A 15,260-nucleotide genomic window follows, 5' to 3' on the forward strand; every position below is an offset into this window, starting at 1 on the left:
TGGCATCTCATCAAAGTCATCGTGTGATGGGAGTCACACTGTTCCCCTTTGTGAGTAAAATGTGAGCCAACCCGTTTCCTGTTTCACTGAAACACAGCACACGCGTTTACCCTGCAGCTATGAGAGAAACCTGGTGTGCTGCTACACGCGGAGACAGAGTTGCATAAGAGAAAATAAAAGGGAATAAAAGAGAGAACAGCTGTTGATTACAGAGTCACCATTTCAAGCTGACACTTGTTGCTGCCAGCCTATCTTTCATAAATATGCAGAGGTGAAGCATTAATGCTTACTGGAGGAATGTGCTTCTCTTTACACCGACTTCACACCTTCCATCTGGGTCACAGAGGGTCAGCAGGTCACGCTTCACAGTGATATGTACTGTTGTATTGGGAATCAGCGGCAACCTCCGGTTCTGCCGACGCGGAAGTGTCTTAAAGCTGCATTCTCTCTACTGTCCAGCAGGGGGCAACTCCTCTGGTTGTATAGAAGTGTTGGGTCTAAAGGAGCGTGTTTGGGTTATCAGCATTTATTGAATTCTTGACATCAATAGAATTATTGATGTATGTAACAATTATTAATGATTATTAATATAAACGGGGCACCACCCTGCGAACAGGGACCAATAACCAAACGATAAAACTAAGTCTCATAATTAGTAGTCACTCATAATGTCAATAGTCTGCGTATGGCTATACATTCAGTGACAGTGAAGGTTTTTAAGTTCGAGCACAGGCTACTACATACAGTCTTATCAAATACATATGCACAAGTAATCACAGACGACTGCTCCTGAAAGTATAACAGAGTTTATTGAATCAAAATAATAAATGATCAAATCAATTAATATTGCAACCAACCAACGTTATCATACAATTTTATATGCCTAAACTAAAGAATGAATAAAATGGATGAGGGTGTATGTCTGTGTGTGTATGTGTATGTGTGTGTGTGGGTCTGTGGGTGAACAGGAAGGAGTCTTACAGCTACGCTAAAGACTACAAAGATGGCGGCGTCGAGTGACGCTGGCCAAAGGGGAGGGGCCTTAAGAACTACAGCTAGAAACTACAAAGATGGCGGAGTCGAGTGACCCGGACAAAATGGCAGAATGGGGCTGCTGTACGTAATTCACGTGTGCCGATGCAGCACGTGTGTGTGAGGCGCTCGTTTGAACGAGGTTCCCCAGGGGTAGAGCTAGGAGCTGTGTTTGTGTGTTACGTGAGAGGAGGAAAGAGAAAAAGGAGCGAGAACTCGAAGTGAATCACGCTTCGGCGTGCGATGTGGTAGGGAGCCTGATTGCTGGTTCTATCATGCATAAATATACCGCTGTCGTCTTTGAACTGCCGGTAACTTATGTCGTGATAAACCACGCACCTCAGCTCACTCACCGAGTCGAGTTAATGAAAAGAGAACTTCCACACGGAGTGGAAGACAATGAATGAAAATAATCCCAAAGAAACAGTCATAGCAGTTAATACACGAATACAACGGAACTTCTCTGGTCCGTAATGATTGCGTAATATCTCGATATCACGCGACAGTAATTTAAACACACAAAAACACGGGAATATCAACATATAAATGAATGGCCTGAATTAAACTTAAGTTAATTTAAGCTAAGCTATGCCCAAATGCCAAGAATCTTACTTGTAGATGCTTCGTTGCAACGTTGAAGTGTTCGTGAGCAAAGCGGTCCGTTTTCCTCGTCGGGAAGGGGGACAGGGGGGAAGCTTGCTTGCAGCGCGGCTGGTAGCGGGCGCTGTGTGTCGCACGGCGTTTGCTGGTGCGGCTTCGGTCCGTTGTGGCGTGGCTCTGGAGCAAACGCAGGTCCGATCTGTACTCGCTGCAGGGAGGACAGTTTAACTTCGGCTGAGACGACGTGGTCCGTAGGTCTCCCGGTAATCATCGGTCAGGAGAGGAGCGAGGCTTCGTCGGCTCCTCTGTGCCGGTTTGTGCACAAAATAAAAAGAAAAGCGGAGAACGGATCGCTGATGCGTGTTCGTCTCGCGGGCTGGTGGAGCCGTACTCAAAGTGGAACACCGTCGTTTCGTCCAGCAAAACGGCTCGTGACCTGACAGGGTTTGGTGAGGGTTTGAGGGGCTTCCTCGTGGCCTGGACGGGGGTGTTCGATCGAAGAGAGCGTGGTGTGCCTCCTGTTAACCCCGGAGGGAAAATTGGAAAAAAGCTTTGAGTTGGGGGAAGCAGATAGTTTTATAGAACATCGGCTGAACCACAGGGGTCCTGGGGTCTCTTGGCCTTCGGCCAATGAGACTGCAGCGGTTACCATGGTTTTTTGGGGGGGGAGGGGGAATTCACACCTGAGTGTGAAATTTCGCTCCAGAGGAGGCATGTTCTCATCAAACTACAAGTCAGGATGAGACCTGTGCTTGAAACAGTGAAGGCCTGATTCTATTTGTCCACAGCACATGTTTAAGCCATATATCAGACCCCAACATCCCCCCTTTGTTCTGAAGAGCGAGATGTTGGCTTCGGTCTTTAGAGCAAACCAAGGGCTGGCATGTGCATCCATGTGGTGGGGAAACCTGAAGAGGTGAGACAGTCCAAGTGTTCCTGAGACCAAAAGCAGTGGTTAAAACAGGCAGTGTTCAGTGTTCATAGAGTTCAAGGTTCATAGTGGTCAAGTTCATGGTGTTCAAGTTCAGAGTTCAAGTTCAGAGTTCGTTGGCATCTGGGCAGATGACTAAGGTGGCATCTGGGCAGATGACTTCAACTACTTCTACCTACATCTACTATCATACACAATTCAAATCATAGGTGAGCAAAACATTATTCCCAAATAATTCAATCGCTATTATGATGTTGTGATATTCTAGCATTGTGGCACAGTGTCAAAGAAAGTAACAACCCAAATAAACAAAACAAAAGAAAGAGAAGGAAAGAATAGAAAGACAAGAAGCAGGTGAGGGGCAAACAGTGGTTACTGGTTCAACTCCTAGACAGGACTGGAGTCCGTCGGCGGAGCAGTCGTAGGTTGGCTACGTGGTGTTATGAATAGGAGGGAATCCAGTTTGGTCTGTCGCTTCTGGATCTATTAGTACATGATATGTGCGTCTATCTCTCTCTGATCGGTAGATTTAGAGCGAGTCCTGTGTCTAAGTTTTAGAATCTATCGATATTGGAGTTGCGTTGCCAAGACTATAGGCCAGAGGTACCTGTGAGGGTTGCATAACAGTAGTGGTAGCAGATTTACAGATTTCATTAGCACGGCTAGTGTGACTAGCTAGGCTGGTCTTTCGCTGCTCCAGCTGTTGACAGCTGAGCCTTCTCGGATGAGGTCCTGGGTTAAATCTGACTGCTACGGCAGAGGTTATGTCTTCTCTGGTTACTTCTGGTAGAGTCTATAAAGCATGCAAAGAGTTGTTCATGAGAGTGGAGCATCAGTTTACAGTCACAATGGTTCGTCAGGTCATGCAACTGTTCTGGTTGAAGTTGGATGTGTTAGCGGTTAGTGCATGTCTACAGGGTGAGTTGGAGCATGCAGTTAAACGTTAGTAGTCAATAGTAAGCTGCCATTCTGCCGGTTGGTTTCGGCACTGGCGAGATTAGAGTGTACTTCCTGTGAAGTACATCTCTCTAAGTTTCTGTTGTCAGAGATCCCACCCCCCTCGCGCTGTTCAAGTGGCGAGGGCAGATATCCCACGTTACCGCCAGCACTCAGGGAAACGTCGCGAACAGTTTCACTCTGGAGTGTGTCATGGCGGGCTGGTGATATCTCCCTCCCCCCACCCTCCTAATTAGAGATGGAGACAGGTCCGGCGCACAGGTCAAGTTCAGTTACCTACGGCACTGGCGACTTGACAGGCCCGGGCGATGACTCGGCTGAAAGAAGGCGGTGGCTTCGTTGGACAAGCTGGAGGTGGATCATGCTGACAGAGCAGGAGAACAAGGCTTATTTGACAAAAGATCTTACGAGCTAGGGTGCTCGAAGGGCCTCTAAGGTTGTGGCACCCTAGAGGTGTATGCGAAAAGGTGGGGGAACACATGAGGCTCGTTTCTGAGCCGGAGTCGGGTAGAGCAAGAGTGTTATGACCCCCCAGTAAGACTGAAGAATATGTATAGATATATACATAACGGGCATTGCCTTTGCGAACAAGGTCGCCCAAGAAGGTTGAAGAACGAGGTGCGAAATTGGGAGTGGTCGTTTCCGGAAGTGTGCTGAGTTCTCTTCCCCCCCCCTACCACGTCGACTTGGCAGCAGGGGGAAAGGTCACTTGGCTTAGTCAGGTGGGCTGCGAGTCAGCGTTACCTGAGGTGTTGCCCTTGAGGGCGTCTTTCACCCCCCTGGTTCCGTTGGTCTTTCGACCGCCAGGGTCGTCTGTTCCTCGGGGGTGACCAGGGCTCGCTAGGCCAAGTCCTCTCGTCGTCTTCCGACGCTAGGTCGGAGTCGCTCGACTGTTGGATGCCTAAGACTATGGCGGTGTCTTCGTACCGATTTGTCGGCCGTCCGCGTGTCTCCCATGCAAGTTGCGCGTATTTCCTAATCTCTGGCATGGTGAGGTTACTCGTTCTGCAGTGCATAGTAACATCGTATCTCACGTTGTCGTGGAGATTGTGCAAGAATAGCGACTTGAAGGCATGGTCTTCTTCTAGACCTGGGGCGTTACGTCCTTGGAAGTACGCAGATCTCAAGCGCCTGAAGTAGTCTCTCGGAGACTCTAGCCTTTCCTGGGAAATGGCAAAGGCGCCGAGGGTGGCAGAAGCTGGGTTGGAGTACAGGGAGTACCCCTCCCTAAGGGCGTTACAAAGGGATGAATAGCGGTCGCGGATGCTCGGTTGGAGCGTTTCCATGAAAGCGTGGACGCTTCGCGCAGTGGTTTTCCACACTAGCTTTAGCTTTTCGCGCGATGAGGGGCGCGATAGGTCGAGGAGGCAGCGATCGATCTCCCTAAGGTAGTCATCGATGCTCGAGTCGTGATTATCGGGATTGAAGCGCTCTACGTCTTTTACCAGAGACTCAATCTGTCGAGTACGCAGGCCTCCAAGGTTGATGGGGCCTGAGCCGTCCGAGTCGTCTGAGTCTCCATACTCGCGATGGTGGTAACGACGATCATCCTCCCTCCCTGAGGGGGATGGGGTCAGTTCTTGTCGCGCGCGTGAACTGCGTGGAGGATTGCGTTCGCCTGAGGTGGTTTTGAAGCCACCTGGGCCGTCTAGGACCTGGTGTTGGTCCTCTCTCCTCCTGGTTGCGGATGTCGCTTTCAAGAAATGCAAGGTGGTTCGGATCTCGGGGAATGAGGGAGCCGAGACCAAGAAATGACTGGGCTGAAAGGCTCGATAGGGGGTAGCAGTACCTACCGGGGTTGCTGGAACACCTTGAAGCGCTTTCAGTTTGTCATCACTCTCTGATGCTTTAGAGAGTTTTAGGTTGACCTCTCTGAGGTCACTGCGCACGCTACTATTTTCTGACTGTAGGGCTCTACAGTCACGTGACAACTCCTGAACCTCTGTTCGGAGTGTCCAGATCTCGCGTTGCTGCTCGTCGCTCTGTGCCCGGGTTCGGGCAGCTTGCAGCTGCATTTTCTGATGATAGATGAGCAGTATTTCGCCGATTACGTCCTGAATCAGGCGCTCTCTGTTACCTGCTGGGTTATTTACATAAGCCACCAGCTGCTCTAATTGCTCGTCGCATAGGACAGCAGTGTATTCTGCAAAGTACTCTCTTTCCTTTGCTGTGAGTCCAAGGACATCAGCCACCGCATCTCGTACTGCGGTGTCTTCTGGAGCTACAGCTCCAGGAATGGGGGATTTCTCGTCGCTCATTCTCTCTAATGAGTGCGACTCCCAGTAGTTGTTAATTCCCTAGTGTTAGAACGGAAACTGTTAGTGTTTACGGTTCTCAGTGAAATGTCTAGTTCTGTAACTTAGGATTTCTACTGTTAGGTGTTAATTACTGTTAGTGTTACGGTTCATGCAGGCGCACAGTGAAATGTCTAGCTCTGTGACTTACGTTTCTACTGTTGCTGCTCTGAGGTATCACTACTGCTTTGCAGCCAGAGGTGCGAAAATGCTAATGTGGTTTAGCACTTTGGGCCTGTGACAGCTGTGTGTAACTTCTTTGAGGGATTTAAGAAAACAAGCAAGGTATTACAAATAACGATCAAATCTACTACACAGCTGGCTGTTAGTTTAAGAAATGAAACGAATAATTAAACCTGGAAACGAAATAAAATAAAATTTCGAGAAGGGAATTAAAGATTAAGATTAAAAATCTGGATTTAAAATCAAAAATTTAATTACAATAAGACAAGATTTTGAAGATCAAAGCCTACCTATTTTGGGAAATAAGTTTCAGGAATTTGGATCATTCAATATTTTTTTGGAAAATTAATTATTCAAAAATAATTATGGATTAATGTGCATATATACTGTAACAAAACTGGAATAATGTAGCCTCACACGGGGCACCATTATGTTCGGATCTAAAGGAGCGTGTTTGGGTTATCAGCATTTAAGAAACTGAATTCTTGACATCAATAGAATTATTGATGTATGTAACAATTATTAATGATTATTAATATAAACGGGGCACCACCCTGCGAACAGGGACCAATAACCAAACGATAAAACTAAGTCTCATAATTAGTAGTCACTCATAATGTCAATAGTCTGCGTATGACTATACATTCAGTGACAGTGAAGGTTTTTAAGTTCGAGCACAGGCTACTACATACAGTCTTATCAAATACATATGCACAAGTAATCACAGACGACTGCTCCTGAAAGTATAACAGAGTTTATTGAATCAAAATAATAAATGATCAAATCAATTAATATTGCAACCAACCAACGTTATCATACAATTTTATATGCCTAAACTAAAGAATGAATAAAATGGATGAGGGTGTATGTCTGTGTGTGTATGTGTATGTGTGTGTGTGGGTCTGTGGGTGAACAGGAAGGAGTCTTACAGCTACGCTAAAGACTACAAAGATGGCGGCGTCGAGTGACGCTGGCCAAAGGGGAGGGGCCTTAAGAACTACAGCTAGAAACTACAAAGATGGCGGAGTCGAGTGACCCGGACAAAATGGCAGAATGGGGCTGCTGTACGTAATTCACGTGTGCCGATGCAGCACGTGTGTGTGAGGCGCTCGTTTGAACGAGGTTCCCCAGGGGTAGAGCTAGGAGCTGTGTGTGTGTGTTACGTGAGAGGAGGAAAGAGAAAAAGGAGCGAGAACTCGAAGTGAATCACGCTTCGGCGTGCGATGTGGTAGGGAGCCTGATTGCTGGTTCTATCATGCATAAATATACCGCTGTCGTCTTTGAACTGCCGGTAACTTATGTCGTGATAAACCACGCACCTCAGCTCACTCACCGAGTCGAGTTAATGAAAAGAGAACTTCCACACGGAGTGGAAGACAATGAATGGAAATAATCCCAAAGAAACAGTCATAGCAGTTAATACACGAATACAACGGAACTTCTCTGGTCCGTAATGATTGCGTAATATCTCGATATCACGCGACAGTAATTTAAACACACAAAAACACGGGAATATCAACATATAAATGAATGGCCTGAATTAAACTTAAGTTAATTTAAGCTAAGCTATGCCCAAATGCCAAGAATCTTACTTGTAGATGCTTCGTTGCAACGTTGAAGTGTTCGTGAGCAAAGCGGTCCGTTTTCCTCGTCGGGAAGGGGGACAGGGGGGAAGCTTGCTTGCAGCGCGGCTGGTAGCGGGCGCTGTGTGTCGCACGGCGTTTGCTGGTGCGGCTTCGGTCCGTTGTGGCGTGGCTCTGGAGCAAACGCAGGTCCGATCTGTACTCGCTGCAGGGAGGACAGTTTAACTTCGGCTGAGACGACGTGGTCCGTAGGTCTCCCGGTAATCATCGGTCAGGAGAGGAGCGAGGCTTCGTCGGCTCCTCTGTGCCGGTTTGTGCACAAAATAAAAAGAAAAGCGGAGAACGGATCGCTGATGCGGGTTCGTCTCGCGGGCTGGTGGAGCCGTACTCAAAGTGGAACACCGTCGTTTCGTCCAGCAAAACGGCTCGTGACCTGACAGGGTTTGGTGAGGGTTTGAGGGGCTTCCTCGTGGCCTGGACGGGGGTGTTCGATCGAAGAGAGCGTGGTGTGCCTCCTGTTAACCCCGGAGGGAAAATTGGAAAAAAGCTTTGAGTTGGGGGAAGCAGATAGTTTTATAGAACATCGGCTGAACCACAGGGGTCCTGGGGTCTCTTGGCCTTCGGCCAATGAGACTGCAGCGGTTACCATGGTTTTTTGGGGGGGAGGGGGAATTCACACCTGAGTGTGAAATTTCGCTCCAGAGGAGGCATGTTCTCATCAAACTACAAGTCAGGATGAGACCTGTGCTTGAAACAGTGAAGGCCTGATTCTATTTGTCCACAGCACATGTTTAAGCCATATATCAGACCCCAACATCCCCCCTTTGTTCTGAAGAGCGAGATGTTGGCTTCGGTCTTTAGAGCAAACCAAGGGCTGGCATGTGCATCCATGTGGTGGGGAAACCTGAAGAGGTGAGACAGTCCAAGTGTTCCTGAGACCAAAAGCAGTGGTTAAAACAGGCAGTGTTCAGTGTTCATAGAGTTCAAGGTTCATAGTGGTCAAGTTCATGGTGTTCAAGTTCAGAGTTCAAGTTCAGAGTTCATTGGCATCTGGGCAGATGACTAAGGTGGCATCTGGGCAGATGACTTCAACTACTTCTACCTACATCTACTATCATACACAATTCAAATCATAGGTGAGCAAAACATTATTCCCAAATAATTCAATCGCTATTATGATGTTGTGATATTCTAGCATTGTGGCACAGTGTCAAAGAAAGTAACAACCCAAATAAACAAAACAAAAGAGAGAGAAGGAAAGAATAGAAAGACAAGAAGCAGGTGAGGGGCAAACAGTGGTTACTGGTTCAACTCCTAGACAGGACTGGAGTCCGTCGGCGGAGCAGTCGTAGGTTGGCTACGTGGTGTTATGAATAGGAGGGAATCCAGTTTGGTCTGTCGCTTCTGGATCTATTAGTACATGATATGTGCGTCTATCTCTCTCTGATCGGTAGATTTAGAGCGAGTCCTGTGTCTAAGTTTTAGAATCTATCGATATTGGAGTTGCGTTGCCAAGACTATAGGCCAGAGGTACCTGTGAGGGTTGCATAACAGTAGTGGTAGCAGATTTACAGATTTCATTAGCACGGCTAGTGTGACTAGCTAGGCTGGTCTTTCGCTGCTCCAGCTGTTGACAGCTGAGCCTTCTCGGATGAGGTCCTGGGTTAAATCTGACTGCTACGGCAGAGGTTATGTCTTCTCTGGTTACTTCTGGTAGAGTCTATAAAGCATGCAAAGAGTTGTTCATGAGAGTGGAGCATCAGTTTACAGTCACAATGGTTCGTCAGGTCATGCAACTGTTCTGGTTGAAGTTGGATGTGTTAGCGGTTAGTGCATGTCTACAGGGTGAGTTGGAGCATGCAGTTAAACGTTAGTAGTCAATAGTAAGCTGCCATTCTGCCGGTTGGTTTCGGCACTGCCGAGATTAGAGTGTACTTCCTGTGAAGTACATCTCTCTAAGTTTCTGTTGTCAGAGATCCCACCCCCCTCGCGCTGTTCAAGTGGCGAGGGCAGATATCCCACGTTACCGCCAGCACTCAGGGAAACGTCGCGAACAGTTTCACTCTGGAGTGTGTCATGGCGGGCTGGTGATATCTCCCTCCCCCCACCCTCCTAATTAGAGATGGAGACAGGTCCGGCGCACAGGTCAAGTTCAGTTACCTACGGCACTGGCGACTTGACAGGCCCGGGCGATGACTCGGCTGAAAGAAGGCGGTGGCTTCGTTGGACAAGCTGGAGGTGGATCATGCTGACAGAGCAGGAGAACAAGGCTTATTTGACAAAAGATCTTACGAGCTAGGGTGCTCGAAGGGCCTCTAAGGTTGTGGCACCCTAGAGGTGTATGCGAAAAGGTGGGGGAACACATGAGGCTCGTTTCTGAGCCGGAGTCGGGTAGAGCAAGAGTGTTATGACCCCCCAGTAAGACTGAAGAATATGTATAGATATATACATAACGGGCATTGCCTTTGCGAACAAGGTCGCCCAAGAAGGTTGAAGAACGAGGTGCGAAATTGGGAGTGGTCGTTTCCGGAAGTGTGCTGAGTTCTCTTCCCCCCCCCCTACCACGTCGACTTGGCAGCAGGGGGAAAGGTCACTTGGCTTAGTCAGGTGGGCTGCGAGTCAGCGTTACCTGAGGTGTTGCCCTTGAGGGCGTCTTTCACCCCCCTGGTTCCGTTGGTCTTTCGACCGCCAGGGTCGTCTGTTCCTCGGGGGTGACCAGGGCTCGCTAGGCCAAGTCCTCTCGTCGTCTTCCGACGCTAGGTCGGAGTCGCTCGACTGTTGGATGCCTAAGACTATGGCGGTGTCTTCGTACCGATTTGTCGGCCGTCCGCGTGTCTCCCATGCAAGTTGCGCGTATTTCCTAATCTCTGGCATGGTGAGGTTACTCGTTCTGCAGTGCATAGTAACATCGTATCTCACGTTGTCGTGGAGATTGTGCAAGAATAGCGACTTGAAGGCATGGTCTTCTTCTAGACCTGGGGCGTTACGTCCTTGGAAGTACGCAGATCTCAAGCGCCTGAAGTAGTCTCTCGGAGACTCTAGCCTTTCCTGGGAAATGGCAAAGGCGCCGAGGGTGGCAGAAGCTGGGTTGGAGTACAGGGAGTACCCCTCCCTAAGGGCGTTACAAAGGGATGAATAGCGGTCGCGGATGCTCGGTTGGAGCGTTTCCATGAAAGCGTGGACGCTTCGCGCAGTGGTTTTCCACACTAGCTTTAGCTTTTCGCGCGATGAGGGGCGCGATAGGTCGAGGAGGCAGCGATCGATCTCCCTAAGGTAGTCATCGATGCTCGAGTCGTGATTATCGGGATTGAAGCGCTCTACGTCTTTTACCAGAGACTCAATCTGTCGAGTACGCAGGCCTCCAAGGTTGATGGGGCCTGAGCCGTCCGAGTCGTCTGAGTCTCCATACTCGCGATGGTGGTAACGACGATCATCCTCCCTCCCTGAGGGGGATGGGGTCAGTTCTTGTCGCGCGCGTGAACTGCGTGGAGGATTGCGTTCGCCTGAGGTGGTTTTGAAGCCACCTGGGCCGTCTAGGACCTGGTGTTGGTCCTCTCTCCTCCTGGTTGCGGATGTCGCTTTCAAGAAATGCAAGGTGGTTCGGATCTCGGGGAATGAGGGAGCCGAGACCAAGAAATGACTGGGCTGAAAGGCTCGATAGGGGGTAGCAGTACCTACCGGGGTTGCTGGAACACCTTGAAGCGCTTTCAGTTTGTCATCACTCTCTGATGCTTTAGAGAGTTTTAGGTTGACCTCTCTGAGGTCACTGCGCAGGCTACTATTTTCTGACTGTAGGGCTCTACAGTCACGTGACAACTCCTGAACCTCTGTTCGGAGTGTCCAGATCTCGCGTTGCTGCTCGTCGCTCTGTGCCCGGGTTCGGGCAGCTTGCAGCTGCATTTTCTGATGATAGATGAGCAGTATTTCGCCGATTACGTCCTGAATCAGGCGCTCTCTGTTACCTGCTGGGTTATTTACATAAGCCACCAGCTGCTCTAATTGCTCGTCGCATAGGACAGCAGTGTATTCTGCAAAGTACTCTCTTTCCTTTGCTGTGAGTCCAAGGACATCAGCCACCGCATCTCGTACTGCGGTGTCTTCTGGAGCTACAGCTCCAGGAATGGGGGATTTCTCGTCGCTCATTCTCTCTAATGAGTGCGACTCCCAGTAGTTGTTAATTCCCTAGTGTTAGAACGGAAACTGTTAGTGTTTACGGTTCTCAGTGAAATGTCTAGTTCTGTAACTTAGGATTTCTACTGTTAGGTGTTAATTACTGTTAGTGTTACGGTTCATGCAGGCGCACAGTGAAATGTCTAGCTCTGTGACTTACGTTTCTACTGTTGCTGCTCTGAGGTATCACTACTGCTTTGCAGCCAGAGGTGCGAAAATGCTAATGTGGTTTAGCACTTTGGGCCTGTGACAGCTGTGTGTAACTTCTTTGAGGGATTTAAGAAAACAAGCAAGGTATTACAAATAACGATCAAATCTACTACACAGCTGGCTGTTAGTTTAAGAAATGAAACGAATAATTAAACCTGGAAACGAAATAAAATAAAATTTCGAGAAGGGAATTAAAGATTAAGATTAAAAATCTGGATTTAAAATCAAAAATTTAATTACAATAAGACAAGATTTTGAAGATCAAAGCCTACCTATTTTGGGAAATAAGTTTCAGGAATTTGGATCATTCAATATTTTTTTGGAAAATTAATTATTCAAAAATAATTATGGATTAATGTGCATATATACTGTAACAAAACTGGAATAACGTAGCCTCACACGGGGCACCATTATGTTCGGATCTAAAGGAGCGTGTTTGGGTTATCAGCATTTAAGAAACTGAATTCTTGACATCAATAGAATTATTGATGTATGTAACAATTATTAATGATTATTAATATAAACGGGGCACCACCCTGCGAACAGGGACCAATAACCAAACGATAAAACTAAGTCTCATAATTAGTAGTCACTCATAATGTCAATAGTCTGCGTATGACTATACATTCAGTGACAGTGAAGGTTTTTAAGTTCGAGCACAGGCTACTACATACAGTCTTATCAAATACATATGCACAAGTAATCACAGACGACTGCTCCTGAAAGTATAACAGAGTTTATTGAATCAAAATAATAAATGATCAAATCAATTAATATTGCAACCAACCAACGTTATCATACAATTTTATATGCCTAAACTAAAGAATGAATAAAATGGATGAGGGTGTATGTCTGTGTGTGTATGTGTATGTGTGTGTGGGTCTGTGGGTGAACAGGAAGGAGTCTTACAGCTACGCTAAAGACTACAAAGATGGCGGCGTCGAGTGACGCTGGCCAAAGGGGAGGGGCCTTAAGAACTACAGCTAGAAACTACAAAGATGGCGGAGTCGAGTGACCCGGACAAAATGGCAGAATGGGGCTGCTGTACGTAATTCACGTGTGCCGATGCAGCACGTGTGTGTGAGGCGCTCGTTTGAACGAGGTTCCCCAGGGGTAGAGCTAGGAGCTGTGTGTGTGTGTTACGTGAGAGGAGGAAAGAGAAAAAGGAGCGAGAACTCGAAGTGAATCACGCTTTGGCGTGCGATGTGGTAGGGAGCCTGATTGCTGGTTCTATCATGCATAAATATACCGCTGTCGTCTTTGAACTGCCGGTAACTTATGTCGTGATAAACCACGCACCTCAGCTCACTCACCGAGTCGAGTTAATGAAAAGAGAACTTCCACACGGAGTGGAAGACAATGAATGAAAATAATCCCAAAGAAACAGTCATAGCAGTTAATACACGAATACAACGGAACTTCTCTGGTCCGTAATGATTGCGTAATATCTCGATATCACGCGACAGTAATTTAAACACACAAAAACACGGGAATATCAACATATAAATGAATGGCCTGAATTAAACTTAAGTTAATTTAAGCTAAGCTATGCCCAAATGCCAAGAATCTTACTTGTAGATGCTTCGTTGCAACGTTGAAGTGTTCGTGAGCAAAGCGGTCCGTTTTCCTCGTCGGGAAGGGGGACAGGGGGGAAGCTTGCTTGCAGCGCGGCTGGTAGCGGGCGCTGTGTGTCGCACGGCGTTTGCTGGTGCGGCTTCGGTCCGTTGTGGCGTGGCTCTGGAGCAAACGCAGGTCCGATCTGTACTCGCTGCAGGGAGGACAGTTTAACTTCGGCTGAGACGACGTGGTCCGTAAGTCTCCCGGTAATCATCGGTCAGGAGAGGAGCGAGGCTTCGTCGGCTCCTCTGTGCCGGTTTGTGCACAAAATAAAAAGAAAAGCGGAGAACGGATCGCTGATGCGGGTTCGTCTCGCGGGCTGGTGGAGCCGTACTCAAAGTGGAACACCGTCGTTTCGTCCAGCAAAACGGCTCGTGACCTGACAGGGTTTGGTGAGGGTTTGAGGGGCTTCCTCGTGGCCTGGACGGGGGTGTTCGATCGAAGAGAGCGTGGTGTGCCTCCTGTTAACCCCGGAGGGAAAATTGGAAAAAAGCTTTGAGTTGGGGGAAGCAGATAGTTTTATAGAACATCGGCTGAACCACAGGGGTCCTGGGGTCTCTTGGCCTTCGGCCAATGAGACTGCAGCGGTTACCATGGTTTTTTGGGGGGGAGGGGGAATTCACACCTGAGTGTGAAATTTCGCTCCAGAGGAGGCTTGTTCTCATCAAACTACAAGTCAGGATGAGACCTGTGCTTGAAACAGTGAAGGCCTGATTCTATTTGTCCACAGCACATGTTTAAGCCATATATCAGACCCCAACAGAAGTCTATAGAAAATGACTCTACTTCTCTCTTGATTTATTACCTCAGTAAACATTGTAAACATGAGTTTATGTCTCAATCTCTAGTTTCAAGTCTTCTTCAATTCAGCATGATGTTCATTCAGTACATTATGCTCCATTTAGAGTCAAACAGACCATAAAGAGGAGTATGCTTTAGGGCGGGGCTACTGTGATTGATAGATGGGGACAGATCATACAATCAGTTCATATAGCCTGTGCCTTTAGAAGCGTTAGACTGCGTGACGGCATTGTTTGTTGCTTCCATATTGGAGCACTCTTATTAGATTGTTATAGAGCCATAACTACTACCTGCAGTAGTACCATCATCAGAACTGCTCGTTGAATACCGATGCTCCACAGACCAAGCGCTGAATGAAAAGGAAAGTGATGTTTACGTATGATTTAGTTGTAAGCACTCAACAGTTATTAAACTATGGACAGAAAATGAATCTGCAACTTTTTTGAGAATCAAATTATTGTTTGTTTCTAATTGCATTTTTTTTTGGTTTTGTAAACTAAAAATCTTGTGTTTGTGGACTGTTGGTCACACAAAACCAGACACATAAAGAGCTTTTTTCTTCACTATTATCTTCTAGACAAAACAATCGATTCATTGACAAAACAATCTTGCGATTAATCGATAATAAAAGTAGTCCTTGCAGCCCTAGGAAGATGCCCTTTGCCTACGTCTTGTCTTCCATTTGTAATAGTTGACAATGTGTTGTTTCAGAGCCCTGGAGACCAACAAGTACAACCATATCACAGCCACATACTACCTGCTAGCAGAGAGGATCCTGAGGGAGAAGCAGGAGAAGGAGGTCCAGACCCGCTCCTCCAGTCCCAGCAACATCAAGGCCCACTTCAGGTAAAGGAACAAGCTTCTAGTTGAGCTGAAGGGCGA

The 15,260-nt window shown here is 47.5% G+C and overlaps 2 protein-coding genes across 2 annotated transcripts in view; one reads left to right on the forward strand and one right to left on the reverse strand.

Moving 5' to 3' along the window:
* The window catches only part of snrka (SNF related kinase a), a 65,995-nt gene that overhangs the window by 44,759 nt on the left and 5,976 nt on the right, over positions 1–15,260 (forward strand). Inside the window, exon 5 of the mRNA XM_079275528.1 lies at positions 15,090–15,224. Coding sequence (XP_079131654.1) covers positions 15,090–15,224 — 135 coding nt within the window. The remainder of the gene's footprint in view (positions 1–15,089; positions 15,225–15,260) is intronic.
* Positions 1–15,260, reverse strand: part of ano10a (anoctamin 10a) — a 68,885-nt gene that overhangs the window by 14,835 nt on the left and 38,790 nt on the right. The window lies entirely within an intron of this gene.

The sequence above is a fragment of the Melanostigma gelatinosum genome (genome assembly GCF_949748355.1).
Source record: "Melanostigma gelatinosum genome assembly, chromosome: 9".
Classification (NCBI taxonomy): domain Eukaryota; kingdom Metazoa; phylum Chordata; class Actinopteri; order Perciformes; family Zoarcidae; genus Melanostigma; species Melanostigma gelatinosum.